Source organism: Podarcis melisellensis (assembly GCF_964234715.1).
Source record: "Podarcis melisellensis genome assembly, chromosome: 9".
NCBI classification, from domain to species: domain Eukaryota; kingdom Metazoa; phylum Chordata; class Lepidosauria; order Squamata; family Lacertidae; genus Podarcis; species Podarcis melisellensis.
In genome coordinates, this window is record NC_138541.1 from 5,104,982 (window position 1) to 5,127,464 (window position 22,483).

At 47.2% G+C, this 22,483-nt stretch overlaps 1 protein-coding gene across 4 annotated transcripts in view; it reads left to right on the forward strand.

Annotated features, from left to right (window-relative positions):
• SLC4A11 (solute carrier family 4 member 11) overlaps positions 1–22,483 on the forward strand; it is a 235,840-nt gene that overhangs the window by 45,088 nt on the left and 168,269 nt on the right. The window contains exon 1 of one of the 4 annotated variants that reach the window (XM_081924887.1): positions 5,765–6,102. The exons of 2 other annotated variants lie outside the window; for them this stretch is intronic. In XM_081924887.1, the coding sequence (XP_081781013.1) occupies positions 5,901–6,102 (202 nt within the window). In that variant the 5' untranslated portion in view covers positions 5,765–5,900. Of the gene's footprint in view, positions 1–5,764; positions 6,103–22,483 lie in introns of those variants that run through there. One more of the 4 variants, XM_081924888.1, reaches the window with a different exon arrangement.

The window sequence follows — 22,483 nt, forward strand, 5'->3', positions numbered from 1 at the left end:
ACTAACACACCCCTCTCCATCCTTCGCTCAGGCCAGCAAGAGACATTATCAGAGTTTGACACATCCCATTCTGGAAAAAAACAACATTTAAGGGGTTTGTATAAAAAGGCCAGCGACGGGGGTGTCTGGGAAGGGGGGGGCAGCCTGGGGGTGGTCCCAGGGCCAGAGAGAAAGAGAGAGAGACAGGTTTGGGGGTTCACATTTGCCCTCCAGGCTGGAGGACCAAGTACATTCTAGGCTTGGATATCTTTCGGAGTCATCTGAGGTCCTACAGCCTTGGGAGTTTTCAAAATGTTCTTGTCAACATCGTGACAACAAATACAGCAGACTTAGGAGCAAAAAAATTAAAAACCCCAGGAATTCATTATCTGCTTTGGAGAGACAGAAGAAAGGGGAGAGATGATTTCCTCAATAAATGCACACTGTCTCGCGCTTCCACTTAATAAATCACTATTCACTTCGTTGTCCTTCTGTGCTGGATTTTGTGATCAGCGTCGAAGTGTATAATTGTTATTGCCTAGCAACTTCAATCCCACCCTCCAGCTACTGCCCCATTCAGCGAAGTGCTCTTTATTTTAATTGTAATTCGCATCAATTTGTTTCGTGTTAAGGCAGGTCAGTGATTTCTGCCCCCGCTGCCGAAATAGCTTGGCTCCGTTTAATCTTCAGACGTTAAATTGATTTCACCTCTGTAACGCAGGAATCTTCTGCCCAACATGGGATTCGAATTGACAATCCTGAGATGAAGAAGTTTCATTCTCTGCCTTGAAATGCAAACGTTGTATTTACTTATTTGCCGGATTTGTATACCACGCTTCGTCTGAAGATCAGATAAAAAGTGCAAAACGAAAACACAAAAATACAGAATGAAATGAAAGCAAAATAAACCAATCACACGAACACCCTGACACATTTAAAAGGCCATAGACGCCGAACGGCTGGTTGAAGAGAAATGCTTTTGCCTGGCGCCTAAAAATATGCAATGAAAAATGGCGTCTTCCTTTAGGCTGTTTTTGTTGGGATCATGGCAAGGAGGGAGAGATTTTTTAAATTTCATTTTAAATACTCGCTGCCAGTTGTGGTGCCAAGATTGTTCAGGGCTCTTGGGTACCAGTTACATTAAATTAGGAATGTGCGTATTAATTCCATTCGAGCAACTAGCCTCAAATCTACTTTGACTCCTAAACCTATGGGGTTATTTCCTCCCGCCGCTCCCCAGACATCGGTAGGGCATTAGCTTCCTTGCCCAAGTCTTCAGAATGGGGCGAGGCACGAGGAAGACTAAATAGCGTCGGCACATAGTAACAACTTTCAGGTTTGCTAATGACTGTTGCAAGAACTTGTCCCATAAGCACCTGACGATACTATTCAAAAGACGCCCATTTTAATAAATGGGGGCAGCGAGTTTGTCATTGCAGTCCAGGGCGTTCTCTTCTGCTAGAAGTCAGCCACACCTTGTTTCGATGATCTCTGAGCACAGTCGTGCCTTCAGGTATCATGTTTCGAAGTGTGTTCTAGCACATGTGCATTTGATGGTTATTGTGATCCGCTGGGTGTCTCCAAGGACACGCTCCAAGAGCTGCAGCTGCGAAAGGATGCCGACAAGCTGGAAGGTGTGCAGAGGAGGGCAACCAAGATGATTAAGGGTCTGGGAACCAAGCCTGATGAGGAACGGTTGAAGGAGCTGGGTTTGTTTAGCCTGAAAAAGTGGAGACTGAGAGCCATGTTCAAGTATCTCAGGGGCTGTCACATGGAAGAGGAAACAAGCTTTTTTTTTACTCCTCTGGGGGCTAGGACTCAAACCAATAGCTTCAAGGTACAAGGAAGGGACGCGGGTGGCGCTGTGGGTTAAACCACAGAGCCTAGGACTTGCTGATCAGAAGGTCAGCGGTTTGAATCCCCACGACGGGGTGAGCTCCCGTTGCTCGGTCCCTGCTCCTGCCAACCTAGCAGTTCAAAAGCACGTCAAAGTGCAAGTAGATAAATAGATACCACTCTGGTGGAAAGGTAAATGGCGTTTCCGTGCGCTGCTCTGGTTCACCAGAAGCGGCTTAGTCATGCTGGCCACATGACCCGGAAGCTGTACGCCGGCTCCCTCAGCCAGTAAAGCGAGATGAGCACCACAACCCCAGAGTTGGTCATGACTGGACCTAATGGTCAGGGGTCCCTTTACTTTTACCTTGCAAGGAAGGACTAAACAGCTCAGGACCGCAATACCTCAAGGACCGCCTCTTTCCATATGAACCTACGCAGACCCTGAGATCATCTTCTGAGGCCCTCCTTCGTGTGCCTCCTCAAGAGGGCCGGAGGGTGGGAACACGAGAACAGGGCCTTCTCTGCAGTGGCTCCCCTTCTGTGGAATGCTCTCCCCAGGGAAGTTTGCCTGGCGCCTTCATTATACACCTTTAGGCGCCGGGCAAAAACGTTCCTTTTTAACCAGGCCTTTGGTTGATCAGTTTGACATCTGATGCCCTTTTAAAATGTGGCTCTTTTCTGGGCTGTGTGTGTTATTAGGTTGTTGTTTTTATTCTGTTTATATATGTTGTCATCTTTTCTGTGAACTGCCCTGAGACCTCAGGGTATGGGGCAGTATATAAACTCTGTTGGATAGTGGAACAGACTCCCTTGGGAAATGGTGGACTCTCCTTCGTTGGAGGTTTCTAAGCAGAGGTTGGATGGCTATCTCTCATGGATGATCTAGCTGAGATTCTTGCATTGCAAGGGGTTGGACTACAGGACGCTTGGAGTCCTTTTTCCTTTAGTAAATCCTTATATATAGCCCAATTTTGTTCCATGTTTTTCTTTTTTACCATTATCGCTTCTAAAGGTGAAATCCACCAGGGTGTCTTAAGGTAAAGGTAAAGGGACCCCTGACCATTAGGTCCAGTCGTGGCCGACTCTGGGGTTGCGGCACTCATCTCTCTTTACTGGCAGAGGGAGCCAGCGTACATGTGGATAGCATGACTAAGCCGCTTCTGGCGAACCAGAGCAGCGCATGGAAACACCGTTTATCTTCCCGCCGTAGCAGTACCTATTTATCTACTTGCACTTTGATGTGCTTTCGAACTGCTAGGTTGGCAGGAGTAGGGACCGAGCAACGGGAGCTCACCCCATCGCGGGGATTCGAACCACCGACCTTCTGATTGGCAAGTCCTAGGCTCTGTGGTTTAACCCACAGCGCCACCCGCGTCCCTCCAGGGTGTCTTAGGTTCCAGTAATTCCTTGTATTTTACCCATACTCTAGATATTGGTTTCCTTATGATGTGATTAAGAAATCCCCTGTGGACTTTCACCTTTTCATATCCTAAATAAGCATGCCACCCATAACGGTTGTTAAACCCTTCCAAATCCAATAGGTCTCCATCTTGTAATGTTATCCACTCTTTCAACCAATCTAAGCAGACTGAGTCATAGTACAAATTTAGGTCAGGTTGGAGTCCTTTCCAGCTCTACGAGACGATGATTCTAATATACTACGAAATGTGTCTGTTTACCAGGAATGCATTTCGTGAGCCTCGGCAGGGCAGACACAGCACACTGGTTTCATGCTGGTTGCAGTCTCTGCTTTCTGTTGCCTTCTCTCAACAATCCCAGCCTTGGTTTTGATCGGTGAAGCCCCTTAGTTCCAGCACCTCTCAGGTGGGTGCCATTGCCGTTCTAAGATTACAGGAGAGGTGTTCATGGCGAGTTCTGGCACTCCTTTTTGTTAAGATAATATCTATATTCCACCCTTCACCAGAAGATCACAGGGCGGTTTACACTGTAAAACCACAAAAATGCATGGCACAACATCAACGAGAACAAGCAATACCCCCCAGTCCCAAAGAGTCCTCTGCTGCCCATCTTGTGCCGCTCTTCCCATTTCTGAATTAGCATGGAATCAGTTCTGCACTCAATAGCTGGCATTCATCTTCCATAGGGGAAAAGCATGCTTGGCCCATAAGAGTTTTGATGGCAAAATCCTGTGTAGACCAGTTTTGTTGTGGTGGGACTTAAACGAAACCACAGGGTTTAAATTTTTTATTTCTGGAAGTTTCAGCTTTAGGCTGAGCTTGCACAGAAGTGGGATTGTTCTGCATTCATGGGAGCTTTTGATTCCGGAGTGTCAAGCCGTTCAGAGTGCATTTAAGTAGTTCCTCACTTAAAACAGTTGATGGTGCTCAAGCGATCGCTGCCATCATTCACTCCCCAGAACCACAAGCACTCTGCACTCTTGCCTCTAGCAGAACACGATCTGAATGTATTATGTAGTCCAAGGATCCGTGTGATTTGCTGGCAGTCGTGTGCTGTTGTTCATTTATATTTATTCAGTTTATATATTGCCCTTATCAAAAGATCCCAGGGTGGTGTACAACATTCCAAACACATTGCAGAACTTCAGTGATAAAAACATAATAAAAGACATACTGAGAGACAGCATAATAATGATAAAATAGTCACGCACACTTTCACAGGCTATAGATTATTTAATATTCCTGGGGGAAAAGGAATGTTTTTGCCTGGAACCTAAGGACGTGCAATGGTAGTGCCAGGCGAGCCTCTCTGGGAGGAGCGTTCCACAACTGGGGGGCCACCACAGAAAAGGCCCAGCTCTTTAAAGAAGTTGTAGGCCAGCCCTGTTCATAGTAGAAGCCATGGTAGAAGCTGACAAAGTGGTGTAGGATAGAGCTGAAGCTCGTACTGTGTGTGTGTGTGTGTGTGTGTGTGTGACTAACGTGGCTCTCTAGATGTTGCTGGACTCCAACTCCTATCACCCCCAACTTGCATGGGCTAGTAGCCAAGGATGATGGGAGTTGTAGTCCAGCCACGTGGGGAGGCTCAGAGGTGAGCCACCCCTGTGATAAAGGACGAAGGAGGCGAAATCGGGGTTTCAATCCAAGTCCGCTGGATCAGGCCGGACCTGGTTCTTTCGCATTGTGCCCTTCAATATCGGGTGCCAGGTGCAAGCAAAGCATAGAAATGGTACAATATTCATTCCCATTTGGGTTGGCTGGCAACAGTTACCGTAAAGGTAAAGGGACCCCTGACCATTAGGTCCAGTCGTGGCTGACTCTGGGGTTGCGGCGCTCATCTCGCTTTATTGGTCGAGGGAGCCGGCGTACAGCTTCCGGGTCATGTGGCAGGCATGACTAAGCTGCTTCTGGCGAACCAGAGCAGCGCATGGAAACGCCGTTTACCTTCCCGCCGGAGTGGTACCTATTTATCTACTTGCGCTTTGACGTGCTTTTGAACTGCTAGGCTGGCAGGAGCAGGGACCGAGCAACGGGAGCTCACCCCGTCGTGGGGATTCGAACCGCCGACCTTCTGATTGGCAAGTCCTATGCTCTGTGGTTTAACCCACAGTGCTACCTGCGTCCCTAACAGTTACGTTACAAAGGCTTATTTCATTTAAAAACAATTGGTACCAGATCTTGAGTCATAAATGTCACCGGTGTGCAGCAGCAGAGCAGGACTTCAGCGTCGTTGTTTGTGAAGGCAACCATCCTGATCTCCAGACCTAAATTGTTTTCAGCAATGCATGTGCAGTTCTGATGCACTTTCTTAACGTGAAATATGTCGTGTGGAATGAGAGGAATTGAGAACCTACAGTGCTGTTCTTTCAACGAGCTGGGGAAGCAAAACCTTCTGATTCTCTCCCACCCCCTTTTTAAAAAATGCTTTCCGACACACATCCCCTTCTTGATTCAGTGTCGTTTGAGGCTAGCATGTACCAAGTGTTCGCTGCGTTCTGCATGCTGCTTCCGACCTGTCAGCAGCTGTTAAGGCTGTGACAGCGAGATAAAAGGCGACGTTCTGAAGTATGAAGGTTTCTCAAAACCACATCCCAGGCTCTCACAATTCTTGTTTGCAATGTTCGGAAGTAGAATTCAGCAGAGCTCGCACACGGCTCTGAGTTGCACATGACTGGCAGATCTGCTTTGTGGGCATCAGCTGAGGATGAGGACGGTTCTTGGCTTCTCGGGTCCATCTTTTGGCACGGAAGATGGCTTGGCAAGTTAGGCTGCCTCTCGCTGTTTGGGGCACACGCTCTGGTCGCCAGTTGCAACCGTCATGCGCCGTGGGTCCCAGCGCTCCCTGACACGATGTTCGTGACAATATCGGGTAAAGTGAAATCCCTCCCATTTTTCAATATTTGTGTGTGAGTGCGTGAGAGAGAGAGAGAGAAGTAATTTGAACAAAAATTAGTGACATGCTTTTCGTTCTGAAAAAACAAAACCAATGTTTGTGTGTGTTTCAGTAACTGGGGCATGGCTCTGTTTTCCCCCTCTGGTTGTGGTGCTCAACAGGAGAGTGCTCTTGTGTTGTGGCTTCCAGGTGCAATTAAGGCTGTTGTCAAGCATCCTTTTTGCTACTGCCGAATATGCGCCGTGCCTCTGCACTTTATGTTTAAGAGCAGGAAATCTTGGACTCGGAGCCTCTTATTGTCCATCCGTACATTTGAGCGTTTAAAAATAACTACCCTCCTTATCTAGCGAAGGATGCCTCCGGCAATAGCAGGCATGCATTCCCTCGGTTTGAGTCATAGCGAAATAGCACGGAGGGAAAGAGAAAGGAGATGTTGACAAGGAGACCCTGGATGGCGAAGCTTTAAATTCAGCTCTTGCACGGGAGAAGAGGCAGTACGGCTTTGGATGAGATTTACGTTTTTCTCTTAGTGAGAGCTGCTTTCCGAGCATCTGTTGACGTATTCTGCCTTGAACGAAGGGAGCGTTATATAACCCACTTGAGCTGGGGCACTTTCGTTGCTCCTTTCATTCTTTGCAGCCCAGAAAGCAGAAGTTCTGTGAGATGTGCGCCGCAACCCCAGAGTCATCTGCCACAGGACCTAATGGTCAGGGGTCCCTTTACCTTTATCTTATATTTCCTTGAGAGCATCTGTTCCAAGGAGGAACTCGCTTTTCAATCAGCTGCTTCACCTGTTCCTACCAAAACCTTAAGCCCACCATTTCCCAACTGAACATGAAAGGTAAAGGTAAAGGGACCCCTGACCATTAGGTCATGGCCATTAGTCATGGCCAACTGTGGGGTTGTGGCGCTCATCTCGCTTTATTGGCCGAGGGAGCCGGCATACAGCTTCCAGGTCATGTGGCCAGCATGACTAAGCCGCTTCTGGCGAACCAGAGCAGCACACGGAAACGCCGTTTACCTTCCCGCTGGAGCGGTACCTATTTATCCACTTGCACTTTGACGTGCTTTCGAACTGCTAGGTTGGCAGGAGCAGGGACCGAGCAACGGGAGCTCACCCCGTCACGGGGATTCGAACTGCCAACCTTCCGATTGGCAGGTCCTAGGCTCTGTGGTTTAACCCACAGCGCCACCCGTGCCCCTGTGACGCACTGGGGATTGTACAAAAAGAACTGAACATTAGTAATTATTTTGGTCCTGTGTTGTGGATCAGATCTTGACAGATAACATATCTTTGGACCAGTTCCTATTTCTAATGCCCTGCAAAGATGTGGTTTATCTTTTACAAATATAAGAATGCAGAATCTGGATGGATTCAGATGCACGCACATCAGTCTCTGCTTCTGTTTTCCTCTTCGGTCTGAACTCTGCTGCCTGAGGAATACAAAGTTCAAGCTTGCAAAGCTTTTAGTGGGCTATGTAAGCAATTTATTTTTATCTTACATCTGAAATACAAGGCCCTTTTGATTTTGTTAGCTTGGTTCATAATACTGAAAGCAGAAAGGTATTTTATCACTTCTAAAGAGGAACGAAGGGTATTATGACTAGGATAGAAAAAGGAATTGGGCCTTGTTTGCATTTGGATGCAAATCTAATTAATCCATGTGTCCTGAAGCGGTATGTGAACCAAAATGCAACTATTCTTCAAAATCTGCACTTCTGTAACCATAAAAAATGTGCATATTATGGGAATGTGTGCTTAAGAATGCATATATTAGTGAGAAAAACATAAGAATATGCACTGTATTAGGGGAAATCACTTGCAAAATCTGCACGTTGGGCAAAATTGCAAAGAAAAATATGTGTGTTAGGATTAATGGATGCTAAAGCACTGAGGAATCTCTGGGAGGATTTTAAATAAAACATTCAGAAAGCGATGCAGAAATGAGGCAAATGGAGCCTATGTTTGAAAAATGAGAAACGAAAATGGACAGATCCACACTATAAACATTTGCGAACGAGGGTGCGCTTCTGAGAAAGTGGACTCCGGTCAGCAGAAACGTTTGCCGTAATAAATTTATTGTGCCTTTTAAGATGCCTCAAGACTCTTGACTGGTTTGGCAGCTGTAGACCAGCAGAGCTGCCTTTCTGGAAATTGGGAGAAAGCAAAGTTCTCTTCTGGGGAGAGATGCAGTTGCGCTGCTAGATAAGGAATATACAGACAGCTTTGACACTGGTAATCATGTTGTGTGGTTGCCTGATTATCGTCTTCCAAAGCAGCTACTCTATTCCGAACTTAAAAATGGAAAGCGTAATGCTGGTGGTCAGCAAAAGAGCTTTAAAGACTGTCTCAAGGCAAATCTAAAAAAAATGTAGTGGTATCTTGGGTTACAGATGCTTCAGGTTACAGATTCCGCTAACCCAGAAATAGTACCTCAGGTTAAGAACTTTGCTTCAGGGTGAGAACAGAAATCATGTGGCGGCAGCGGGAGGCCCCATTAGCTAAGGTGGTACCTCAGGTTAAGAACAGTTTCAGGTTAAGAAGGGACCTCCAGAATGAATTAAGTTCTTAACCCCAGGTACCACTGTAGTATAAACACCGACAACTGGGAAGCACTGGCCTGCGAGCGCTCCAATTGGACAACAGCCTTTACCAAAGGTGTCATGGGCTTTGAAGACACTCGAACTCAGGATGAAAGGGAGGAACGTGCTAAGAGGAAGGCACACCTGGCAAATCCACACCGTGATCAGCTCCCGCCCGGAAACCAATGTCCCCACTGTGGAAGGATGTGTGGATCCAGAATTGGCCTCCACAGTCACTTATGGACTCACAATTAAGACCGTGTTCATGGAAGACAATCTTACTCAGCTATGCGTGATCGCCAAAGAAGAATAAATGCAGACAGCATATGCAAGAACATTGAACCCCACATGGTATCTGAAACCCTCTTGCGGTCAAAGCTCTCCAATACAAACACACATCCGGAATAGTTGCAATGGAACTGGAAGCATCTTTGCCTGCCTGCTATGCCAAAAATCTCTGTGTACTAACAGACGGTAGTGTCTGCTGGGGCACACGGCGTAATAAAATTTGGCCGGAGACGTGATGTTCTGCTGGGCTAATGACCTGTGAAAGTATGGAATAGGTGCTCTGGTGGTTGTTAAGTGCTGCAACGGAGAAGGAAACCAAGGATGGGTACGGAAGGCAAGGCTGGAGCCAAGAGATTCTTGCTTTTGCTGATCGACTCCGCAGATCCCGTTCTGCAGCATTCCCTTGACAGTTGAATGGGACCCGTCCCCTGCGGTTCCAGCACCTGGGAGGTGGCTCCAGCCCTGGGGATGTGCCGTGGGGTCAGGGCGTGTGGAAAGGGCTTCCTGATAAACTGGGGCCTTCGGCGTCGGAGCCAAGTCCACGATTCTGCCGTGCGACGGTGGGAAAATAGCTGTGGGGGCTCCGACACGGAGGGTCTGCTCTGAGTTGTTCCAAGAACAGCTTGTTCAGGCCTTGAGTCTTTCCAAGGGGACTGGAGGCAGCAGGAAAAGGCAAACAAAACTATCGAAGGGGCTTCCCTGCATGGACAGGTAGCAAAGTTTGGGGCTTTTTATTTAGAGAGAAGGCAAGTAAGCAGGTTTATGATAGAGGTGTGTGATGTGGAGAAACTAGACGTCTTGGCTGGTTTTCTGTATTTATCCCTGTTTTGTTTTTTAAAAATTATGGGTTTGTTTTGTTTGTGAACCACTTAGGAATTACTAGAATATTAAGCCGTCCAGAAATACTTTGAAATCAAAGAAACTCTTACCTTTAAAGCCGAAATAAAATTGGGGGGAACTTATAACATGAGTTTTTCTAAGACAAGGTGAAAATCCAGTCTATTCCTAGGGAAACACAAAATCCCACATCCCTATTTTTCAGGCAACCTGTTAGGTTTGGATTTTACTGCCGTTTGAACTCATTGGAGTTACTCAAAATATAACAGGGCAGACAGAAAGACAACACACACATAAAGAACACAGGCGACATTTAACTCTTAGCCCTTGGTATTTTCTCCAATCATTAAGAAGATATTGGCAGAACAAGACTGTTGCAGCAGAAGAAGTCAGTTTGTTAAAAAGCACCTTATGAAAAGAAAGTTATGCATCTCCTCCAAAATGGGAAGAGAGGGAGCTTCCTTGTGAAGACAGTCCTGTAGCTGTGTAAAGCCTTTCCTTGGTACCTGATAATAGAATAATCGATACAGGAAGAGAGTGCCTTAAAGCATGGGCAGAGTACCTTCTCCCCGCGTACAGATTGACCACAGCCTGTCATTAAGAAACAGGGGGTCAATTGGCTACCAGCCCACCCATTAATCCTAGCTTGCCAACTCTTGAACTCGCTTCAGCCTTTTGTTACTTTACTGGCGGCGTACAAAGGTAAAGGTAAAGGGACCCCTGACCATTAGGTCCAGTCATGGCCGACTCTGGGGTTGCAGCGCTCATCTCGCTTTATTGGCTGAGGGAGCCGGCGTACAGCTTCCGGGTCATGTGGCCAGCATGACTAAGCCGCTTCTGGCAAACCAGAGCAGCCCACGGAAACGCCGTTTACCTTCCTGTCGGAGCGGTACCTATCTATCTACTTGCACTTTGACGTGCTTTCAAACTGCTAGGCTGGCAGGAGCAGGGACTGAGCAACGGGAGCTCATCCCGTTGCGGGGATTCGAACCGCCGACTTTCTGATCGGCAAGCCCTAGGCTCTGTGGTTTAACCCACAGCTCCACCCACGTCAGCGGCGTACAAACCATGCCTTTAATGCATATTTTTATAACATAATTTCCCCAAAGGATCCTGGTAGCTGTACTTTATGCTTCATAAAGCTACAATTCCCAGTACCCTGAACAAACTACGGATCCCAGGGATCCTTGGGACCATTTTCTGACGGACTCTTCCTTCCTGGTACTGACTAAAGCTCCACGTGCCCGCCCTGCATTTAAAGCACCCGCCCCCTAGAATCTAGGGAAGTGTAGTTTGCCACTCACAGAGCTACAATTCCTTCACAGATACCAGCTCCCAGGTTTCTTTGGGTGAAGTCGCATACTTTAAATGCTCGGCGTATATGAAGCCTACATGTGCGCAGGATGAGTCACAGGCCGGGGTGAGCTGGAAGACTCAGAAATGCCTGCCAAGCTCATGGTCTCGTGTATCACCTCTTTGTCCTTCTGGCACAAGCGATCTCGTCATTCGCAGTTCCATGCAGAAACACAGTGCTCTGCGATTGACTCAAGCGGTTGAAACGCCCTGGGATTTCTTGACTGTGGAGTCGGGGGGCTGCTCTGAATTGTAATGCGTTCTCCTGCAAAGCGTATTTGAGTGTTGGAGGTGGACGTTGCCTCGGTTTTTACGTTCGTCTTGAGGTCAGGAATGGAAATCACGCAAGCAGATATGGTCACTGTTTGTTTTTTTTAACTCCACAATTACTCCATCAATAATTACGTTGTGTTGCGCATTTTTTCTGACATTTCCATTCCGCTGAAATGCATTGACATCAATTGCCATTACAGTGGACGCGAATGTGATCTGTGTGGGATGCACGTTCGCAACCCGCAGCGGTGCGTCTGCGCACACACGGGTTGCGATTCTGCACTTCTGCGCATGCGCAAAGTGCGATTTAGCGCTTCTGCGCATGCGCGACCACCGAAACCTGGAAATAACCCGTTCTGGTACTTCTGGGTTTCGGCGGTCTGTAACCCAAAAAAACACAACCTGAAGCGTATGTAACCGGAGGTATGACTGTATTGAAATCTTTTTCAATAGCAAGATGAATAACGTACGTTTTTGCAGAAGCCGAACCACAGCACGATGGAAAGAGCGCCGATTTCAAATTAAAAAGGACGGGACAGAAGCTGCTGCCTCCTTGCAACCCAGGTCCTGGATGCATTAGGATCTTAAGGGCTGTTTAGTAGACAGTGGAGCTGACACGGCAAATCGCTGCAAAATTCTAAGTCATGTTTTTTGGTGTGCCTTCTTTAGCAAAGCATACAAAGGGAAGCTGAAACACCCTCAAAATGTCTCAAGGGGTTTTGCATATCCCTAGCAGAGAACCGGTTTTCGACGCCACAAATTGCCATGCATTTGCATTGTGCAAAGCGCAGAGAGCATGCCACAAGGCGGTCATGGTACATGCATCCAGCACCATGTGACAAGGCATGGTAGATGTTCCCCATAATTGCTAAGTGTGACAGCTCTCTGTGACAGCTGTTTTCTAATGGTGCATTCATGTCGAGTTCACTTCCTTAAATAATATAAAGAACCTCCTCCAAACCTTGCCCTGTAAACCAAGTGGAACACAGGTGTGGCAGATACAGCATCTGGAATCCGAATGTGAATGTCTTGTTCTGCATTTTTCATGCACCCAGCTTCTCAGGACAGGAAATGCACCTTCAGCTAGCTATGTGCATCTCCAGGTCTCCCTTGCCAGCAGAAGATCTTGCATTTGCAAACCCTCCTTGCCTGTGTTGGGTCACGGAGATGCCCCCAGAGGAAGATTTTGTGCTATCTCTCCTCTCTTTAATAATAATAATAATAATAATAATAATAATAATAATAATAATATATTTCCCCACCCACTTTGGGCGGCTTCCAACAAAATATTAAAAATACAATAAATCATCAAACATTAAAAACTTCCCTAAACAGGGTTGCCTTCAGATGTCTTCTAAAAGTCAGATAGTTGTTTGTTTCCTTGACATCTGGTGAGAGGGCTTTCCACAGGGTGGGTGCCGCTACCAAGAAGGCCCTCTGTCTGGTTCCCTGTAATCTCACATCTTGCAGGGCGGGAACCACCAGAAGGCCCTCGGAGCTGGACCTCAGTGTCTGGGCAGAACGATGGGGATGGAGACGCTCCTTTAGGTATACTGGACCGAGGCCGTTTAGGGCTTTAAAGGTCAGCACCAACACTTTGAATTGTGCTCGGAAACGTACTGGGAGCCAATCTAGGTCTTTCAAGACCAGTGTTATGTGGTGTCAGCGGCTGCCCCCAGTCACTAGTCTCGCTGCCGCATTCTGGATTAGTTGTTTCCGGGTCACCTTCAAAGGTAGCCCCACGTAGAGCGCATTGCAGTAGTCCAAGCAGGAGATAACCAGAGCATCCCAAGCGGACGCTGCCTCTTTCTGATCTGCTCCTGTGCTGATGGCGACTGCCTGGGCAGAAAGGGGATTTTTCTGTACATTTCTTAAGGTCACGGTTTTTAGGGCTCATTCACCACTGCGGCTTACATCTGATCTACCCCGAAGCAGCTGAAACCATTAACCCAGCAAAACTTTCGTTTGACGTAAGCCCTGCCCTTTAAGCCCCTTTGCGGAAGCCACAGACTGATGCAGGATCGATCAGCCCTCCTCTGTGCTGCTGCTGCTCTCGAATGATAGGTCACTCACTGGGAACGGCATGCGCCACCGCAACATCTCCAGAGGTTCTGCACATTTTCACCCGTACATATGACATTGGGTACACCTAGCTGCTTTAGTGTGTCCCACCTGCATACCCAGACACTCTTCCTAGTCCTGGGCCAGGGTTTCACCCTGGCAACACTGCTTCTTGGCACTGCTTTCGCCTGCTTCTTGGCAATCTCTCCCATGAAACTCCTTGAAGGGGTTGTGTTTGAAGTTCTTTGAACATGTGCAGAGTAGAGTGTCTTTGGCAGAGCGCCAACACTACCTCCCCTCCAACAGAACTGGGAGTAGGTCTGATTTACTTGGGTTTTTCCCCCTCCTTACACAAAGGTGCACTGCAATGCCGCTCTCCCGCAGGGAAGACAGGACACATGTTCTGTGAGATTACAGTGGTCCCTCGGGTTATGAACTTAATTCATCCCGGAGGTCCGTTCTTAACCCAAAACCGTTCTTAACCTGAGGCATACTTTCGCTAATGGGGCCTCCCGCTGCCACCGTGCCGGCGGCGTGCGATTTCCGTTCTCATCCTGGGGCAAAGTTCTCAACCCGAGGTACTACTTCCGGGTTAGCGGAGTTTGTAACCCGAAGTAACCCAAAGCGTTCGTAACCTGAGGTACCAATGTATTGTTGAAATTCAGCACTAGCTGTTTTATCGACTGTGGGGGGGGAGATGTCATTCATTTTTGATGAAAACAGGAATTGAATTTGTGGCTGTTCGCTTATTCATTCCATATCCATAATGCAATCAATTATGCAAATGATACTCTGTTGTTGTTGTTGTTGTTGTTGTTGTTGTTGTTGTTGTTGTTGTTATTTATATCCTGTTTCTCCCCAGACTGGGACTCAAAGTGGCTTACACAAATTAGAACCACAGAGATTAAATTCAAAAAATCTTTTAAAAAAGAAGTTAAAAAGTAACTCAACATACAGTTGTACCTCGGGTTACAGACCCTTAAGATTTCACGATTTTGGGTTGCGCACCGCGCCGAACCCAGAAGTACCGGAACTGGTTACTTCAGGGTTTCGGCGCTTTGTGCATGCACAGAAGCGCTGAATCACGACCTGCGCATGCGAACATGCGGCGCTGCTGGTTGCGAACGCTGCGGGTTGCGAACGTGCTTCCCGCACGGATCACATTCACAACCTGAGCGTCCACGGTATTTCATTATGTCCTCACCCGCTTTGCATTGCATTTCCTCTGCATTGAAATGAATGCTGTGAAATGACTTATTGACGACATAATTTACCTAGTTCATTCTGTAAATTATGTAGCTTACGTAATTTGGCCACAGTGGACAGCGAGACAAATAATGTATGTTTTGGTGGAATACCAGCTGCAGTGGAATGGAAACTGTGCGGCCTGCGACTTATACAGGGTGGAACGGAAAACGATGCTTTCTTACATCCCAAAGGTGTTAAATAAGAATAAGAATGAAATAATTAATTATTATATTTACATACCCCCTTTCTTTCCAAGGAGCTCAAAGTAGTGTACACGGTGTAGTGGTTAAGAGCTGTGGACTCGTAATCTGGTGAACCGGGTCCGATTCCCTGCTCCTCCACATGCAGCTTCTGGGTGACCTTGGGCCAGTCACACTTCTCTGAAGTCTCTCTGCCCCACTCACCTCACAGAGTGTTTGTTGTGGAGAAAGGAGAATGTTAGCCGCTTTGAGACTCCTTCGGGTAGAGATAAAGCGGGATATCAAATCCAAACTCTTCTTCTTATATGCTCACAACAACCCTGTAAGGTAGGCTAGGCTGAGAGGCAAGGGCTGGTCTCCAAGGTCCCCCCAGTGAGCATCATGGGGCTGAGTGGGGATTTGAACCCTGCTCTCCCAGGTCCTATTCTGACACTCTTAACTGCGGTGTTACAGATTGTGTTCCATTGTTTGTATTGGGAGGTTTTCCTCATGGGAAAATAGAGCTTGTAAATGCTGACAGATTTCATTCTCCCCTTCTCTCTTAAACACTAACATAGATGTGGCCTCCCTGTTGGGAGAAATCGAGATTTGAGAAAGATGTTCAAGATGTTCTGGCTTTTGCCTGGGAGGGATACCCTCTCGCTGTGAAAAGGGGCCTGCGTCCCACATTAGCTCTTTTAGGGAAGGAGCGTGCAGCCAGCGTTTACTCACAACAATAAAAACAAAACAGCCACCCTCGGCCCTGAATGCATTTTGGCACAAAAGCACCATTAAGGACATTTGTTTGGCGTGTGTGTCCACCCGGCTGGCCCAGAAACTGCAATCCTGGCTGCCTTTTGGGAAGGCAGATCTAGCCAATAAATTCCAGAATTAGCAGTAAACAGACCCATTTCCTAGGAAACTCTGGCATGAGGTCGGAGGGGAAATCCCTGCTCGTTTGGCCCATCAGATCCTCCGCCGCTGTGCTGGACCATATTTGGAAGGGACCATGTTTAACGTTGGAAAAAATGGAGAGCAGGGGACCTCGTCTACAGGAATGTGCAAGAGCTACATTGTTTGGGGTCTCTGAAAGAAAAGGAGGTGGCGAATATCTCCAAAAGGACCTCTTTTCAAACTAAGTGGATGGGCAGTAAAACGGGGAATGCAATTCAGTGTAGACAAATGTAAAGTGACAGGGGGCGGGAACCTTAATTTTGCATATATGCAAATGGGTTCTGAGCTGGCAGTGATGGACCAGGAATGAGACCTTGGAGATATCTTGATGAACATGTCAACCCACTGGGAGCAGCTCTGAACAAGGCAAGTTTGGTGCTGGGGATCATTATAAAAGGAACTGTGAATAATGGTGCCAGAATCCTAACGCAGAGATACAGATCTGTAGTGCAACCACATTTGGAATACTGTCTGCAGTTCTGGTCGCCTCACCTGTGCTGGAAACCACAGGAGGAGAGTGGGCTCTTGTGCTCAGATCCTGCTTGTGAGCTTCCAATAATGGGCATCTGGTTGTGTTTTTTCAAAAAAAGGTAAAGGACCCCCGGATGGATGGTTAAGTCCAGTCAAAGGCGACTATGGGGTTGTGGTGCTCATCTTGCTTTCAGGCCGAGGGAGCCGGCGTTTGTCCACAGACAGCTTTGTGGGTCATGTGGCCAGCAGGACTAAACTGCTTCTTGCCAGATGGAATAATAATAATAATAATAATAATAATAATAATAATAATAATAATAATAATAATTTATTTATACCCCGCCCATCTGGCTGGGTTTCCCCAGCCACTCTGGGCGGCTTTCAGTGGAATTTAAAATACAATAGTCTATTAAACGTTAAAAGCTTCCCTAAACAGGGCTGCCTTCAGATGTCTTCTAGAAGTCTGGCAGTTGTTTTTCTCTTTGACATCTGGTGGGAGGGCGTTCCACAGGGTGGGTGCCACTAGGTAGAAGGCCCTCTGCCTAGTTCCCTGTAACTTGGCTGGTTCCCTGTATACTGGGCCGAGGTCATTTAGGGCTTTAAAGATCACAGATCACAGTGAAGGAACCGCCAGAAGGCTCTCAGCGCTGGACCTCCGTGTCCGGGCTGGACGATGGGGGTGGAGACGCTCCTTCAAGTATACTGGAACGTTGTGACCGAAACCAGAGTGCACAGAAATGTCATTTACCTTCCCGCCGCAGCAGTACCTATTGCACTGGCGTGCTTTCAAACTGCTAGGTTGGCAGGAGCTGGGACAGAGCAACAGGAGCTCACTCCATCGCAGGGATTTGAACCGTTGACCTTCCTATCGGCAAGCCCAAGAGGCTCAGTGGTTTAGACCACAGTGCCACCCGCCTTTGATTAACCACTGGGAGAACAGGGTGCTGGATGAGATGGGCCCCTTTTGGCCTGACCCATAACACTTGCTGATGACCACATCATGAAAGATGGGTCTATCATTGGGCGATAATTCTTATGGACCAAGTAGAATCTCCATCATTAAAGTAGTGTATCTCTTTGTTGATGGTTGCAGAGAACAAACACATTGACCGTCGCCTTCATGCCCAGCTTGGAAATTTCCTAGGTGACCTTCTGATGCTGCTGAACCCCAACTCCCATCAGTGCCCACTGAGGTCCCGCTGAGGTCCAGCACCGAGGGTCTTCTGGCAGTTCCCTCATTGCGAGAAGCAAAGCTACAGGGAACCAGGCAGAGGGCCTTCTCGGTAGTGGTGCCCGCCCTGTGGAACGCCCTCCCATCAGATGTCAAAGAGATAAACAACTACCTGACATTCAGAAGACATCTGAAGGCAGCCCTGTTCAGGGAAGTTTTTAATGTGTGACATTTTAGTGTATCTTTGGTCTTTGTTGGAAGCCGCCCAGAGTGGCTGGGGAAACCCAGCCAGATGGGCGGGGTACAAATAATAAATTATTATTATTATTATTATTATTATTATTATTATTATTATTATCCCAAAAACTCTGGGCAATCATCCCCCAAAAAAGTTCAAAGCTCAGCAACTCTGGGCCCCATTTTCTTAAATTTGAGTCCTGCAAAATATAGGTAGTCTTGTACGGGGGCATGTTATACACGGAAAAATACTGTATAATCCACCTTCTCCTCAGCCAGAGCTAATTGATTTGTGTGACTTGCTTGCTCATTCATTCTCCCTGCACTTTGTCGCTGTCTTGATTGTGCAACCACAAGGAGCTATCCACGGCAGCACTTCTGCAGGGGAGAAAAAGACAGGGCTGCTTGCTGGAGCAGCTGCCTTAACCTTAATTGCCTGCGTTCTGTCACTTACCTGAGGCTGCTAGCTAGCAAAGCAGTAGGAAAGGAACTTTGCTTTCCAAAGCAGCTGGTTTTGTTCTTGCTGTTCTGGGCCTGACTCTGTCTTTGTCTGGTGAAGTGTCAGAGACTCTGGAGACAGGCAGGAATACAGTGGTACCTCGGGTTAAGTACTTAATTTGTCCTGGAGGTCCGTTCTTAAACCTGAAACTGTTCTTAACCTGAAGCACCACTTTAGCTAATGGGGCCTCCCACTGCCGCCGCGCCGCTGGAGCACGATTTCTGTTCTCATCCTGAAGCAAAGTTCTTAACCTGGAGCACTATTTCTGGGCTAGTGGAGTCTGTAACCTGAAGCGTATGTAACCTGAAGCATATTTAACCCAAGGTACAACTGTACCTGCCCCCTTGCCCTGTCTTTCTATACAGTGTAGAAAGATAAATTCTCCGAAAAGTACGATAGGTAGTCTGCCGCAACGTGGCATTGCCACGCAGATGCATGAAAACAGATTCTAAGATTTTGCAGCAGTGAATTTGCTCCTGTGAGCCAGTGGTTGCAATCGCAAATGTACCGAGTCAGACCAGAAACAAAATGGATTTGAAAGATTTGCTTAAATTGCAGCGCAGGAACAATGAAGATAAACTCTGAAATATAAGGAGAGAACATAATGCATGAATGAAACAGAGGAGGGCGATTTGTAAAGGGAAAGCATTGTTAGACTAGCAAATAAAGTTTTTCTTTATTTAAAAAATGGTTATTATGCCCTGATTGAAAACCTCCAGAAAAATCCCTTCCATCAGTTCCGAGTAGTTAAAGGTTTACTAAACTGCCTTATAGCAGTTTAACCTGAAGATTAAGGAGCGGGCTTGGATTATAGCCTGCGTGGACGAATGAGGAAAGTTGAGAAAGATGAAACGGTTGAACAGGAGCCCAAATGGCACAAATCGGAAAAATTAGTTCAGGAAAAAATAGAGAAGTGTTTAAAATTGAAAAAAGTGAAGCCTAAGACTTACAGAGGAATAAACAGAAAGTAAAATGAAAATGAGGGGAAACGAAAACCCTATAAATCTTGCATCTGTTTCAGAACTGTTCATCCTGGCTCAGGAAAAATGCCCAAGATCAGCTTCTGGAGGTAAATGAGTTTCTTATATTCTGAGTCACTTTATTCTCTTGCCCCATTCCCCCCCCCCACTAAAATTCACTTCTGTGTTGGCAAATGATGCATCGAGGGCAGGCCCCTGCTAAAAGCAGGTGTTTTGCTTTAGATGATTTTAAATTATTTGGGGGGAGTGACATATTCCCAAGCTTAATCTGGGTGAAGGAGTCTCCCGAAGGCCACTCTAAGCTGCTAATGAACCTTCTATCTTCACCCGGCCTCGTGATCTCAGCTTGACTAAAGCCTCGCCAAGCTTTCTGCTTCCAGGCAGATGGAGAGACTTTTGTGCCTTTGAAGGAGACAGCTCTGCCTGCTTAAAACCGTGAGCCACAGCACTCTGGAGCAATGTTTGCTCCCACTTCGTTCCTGGAGATTCTCTTCTGCCCTGCAAGCAGACACACGTCTCCGGAAAAGAGCGGAATAACAGGATCATGGGATTGGAAACGGCAGTCTATCGGAGATGCCATCAGGTTCAGAGGTTGATCATCTCCTGTGCTTGCAGAAGGTCTTGGGTTCAATCCCAGGCATCTCCAGGTGGGCCTGGGAAAAGGCTTCCTGGCTGAAACCCTGGAGAGGGCTGCTGCCAGTCTGAGTAGACAGAATTGGGCTAGATGTGCCCAATGGTGTTGCTCTGTATAATGCAGTTTCTTATTCTGATTTCTGGGCCTGCCTTTCCGTCTTGCTTCTAGACTGGAGAGAGGCGAACAGCCTAATTTGAGCTCAACAGACACCACCCCAAGAGCAGCCACATCAACCTCGATGCACCCTACTTTCGCCTGCTTGCTCGTTTCATTTATTTGTAGGAAACTGTACCGCTTAATATAATAAAGTCTCTCCAAGCAGTTTGTGTTAAAGTGCTTTTAAAATAAAAATAAAATGCAGCAAACGTTTCCTGAAAACTAGATCAAAAACAAAGGAAAAGTGCATGTCACCCGTAAAACTGAGCCCTGTACATACCGGAACAACTGCCTCACGTAATGTGCGCGAGAAATGTCAGCCTTTATGTCCCCGTCTAATTTAATTCCGTGGGATCAGTGTTGGGTTTCCTCCGCGTTGTTTACCCTGAGGCTTTGAGCTCTGTGTGAGCTGGCCGGCCATTCTCCTCTCCCAGGCTCCCAACGCTTGTTGACATTTGTCTCATGCTCTTTTTCGATGAAAGGGTATATTTGGTGTGGCATGAGAAGAACCTGGCTGCTGGGCCAAACCAAAAGCCTGTCTGGTCCAGCATTGGATTCTCAACCAGAGGCAGACCAGAGGCTGGTGGAGGAACCTGCAAGGGGCACATGGACAGGGTATAGAAGAGTATAGCATCTAGATCAAGGGAAGTAATCGTGCCACTGTATTCTGCTCTGGTCAGACCTCACCTGGAGTACTGTGTCCAGTTCTGGGCACCACAGTTCAAGAAGGACACTGACAAACTGGAACGTGTCCAGAGGAGGGCAACCAAAATGGTCAAAGGCCTGGAAATGATGCCTTATGAGGAACGGCTAAGGGAGCTGGGCATGTTTAGCCTGGAGAAGAGGAGGTTAAGGGGTGATATGATAGCCATGTTCCAATATATAAAAGGATGTCACATAGAGGAGGGAGAAAGGTTGTTTTCTGCTGCTCCAGAGAAGCGGACACGGAGCAATGGATCCAAACTACAAGAAAGAAGATTCCACCTAAACATTAGGAAGAACTTCCTGACAGTAAGAGCTGTTGGACAGTGGAATTTGCTGCCAAGGAGTGTGGTGGAGTCTCCTTCTTTGGAGGTCTTTAGGCAGAGGCTTGACAACCATATGTCAGGAGTGCTCTGATGGTGTTTCCTGCTTGGCAGGGCGTTGGACTCGATGGCCCTTGTGGTCTCTTCCAACTCTATGATTCTATGATTCTAAGAACACTCTTCCCACTGTGATTTCCCAGCAACTCGCATTCGGAGGTACGCAGTCTCTGATCCCGGAGACGGCATGCAGTTAACGTGATCAGTAGCCATTGTCTAGTCACTTTTTAAAGCCATCTGAGATGGTTGCCATCACTACCGTGCTTCCTTTATTCTTTCCCCGAGTCTCCCATCATTCAGCTGTAAGGAATGACCCCGTTGGGTCTTCATAGCATGACAGAAGGAGGAAAACCTCTCCGTAATATCCAGGCATAGTTTTATGTATCAAGCCCACATTCTTCTGCCCAGGCTGCAACCCTCAAGGTCCTTGGTCCTCGCTTCACACCTTCCTCCTGGCAGCAATGCATTCTTCAGCTGGAATGTGCCCTTCTGTCAGATAGAGGTCGTCTCCAAACCATCCCCTTCTCACCATTTTATTATTCTGGGAATTGTGATAGTGTCTCTTGCTTGGCAGATAAGTGCTTGTGTGCTGTTGGGGTAAAACCTTTGTGTGCAGGATGGAATGTAGCCTGCAGCCTCGGTTCCCAAGTATTTCTCTCCTCCTGAGCCGCTTGAAAATTGCTGACGGCGGAACACTTAATTATTATTTTATTTTTCCCTGCCTGTCGCAGCAAGTGCAATGCTCTGTGCTAGAGATGCTGCATGGTTTGAAATCCCATCTGAACGGCTTCTTTTCTTTCTAATGTATTGCACTTTATCCATAGGATTCAAGTGGCAATGCAATGTAAGATGCAAAATAAAAATGCAATTAGCAATCAATACTAGTAGTAGTAGTAATAATAATAATAATAATAATAATAGATAATAATAATAAAATTTTATTTATATCCCGCCCTCCCCAGCCAAAGCTGGGCTCAGAGTGGCTAACAACAATAAAAGTAACACAGCATTCTAAAATCAATTCATTTAAAAATCAATTCAAAATCAAATTAATGGCAACCATTGGGCTGGAGTTCTGTGAGGATTAACAAAGGAGGGGGTCCGATTGCGCCTTGGCCAAAGGCCTGGTGGAACAGCTCTGTCTTGCAGGCCCTGCGGAAAGATGTCAAGTCCCGCAGGGCCCTAGTCTCTTGTGACAGAGCGTTCCACCAGATCGGAGCCACGGCCGAAAAAGCCCTGGCTGTGGTTGAGGCCAGCCTAAGCTCCCTGTGGCCTGGGACCTCCAAGATGTTTTTGTTTGAAGACCGTAAGGTCCTCCGTGGGACATACCAGGAGAGGCGGTCCCGTAGGT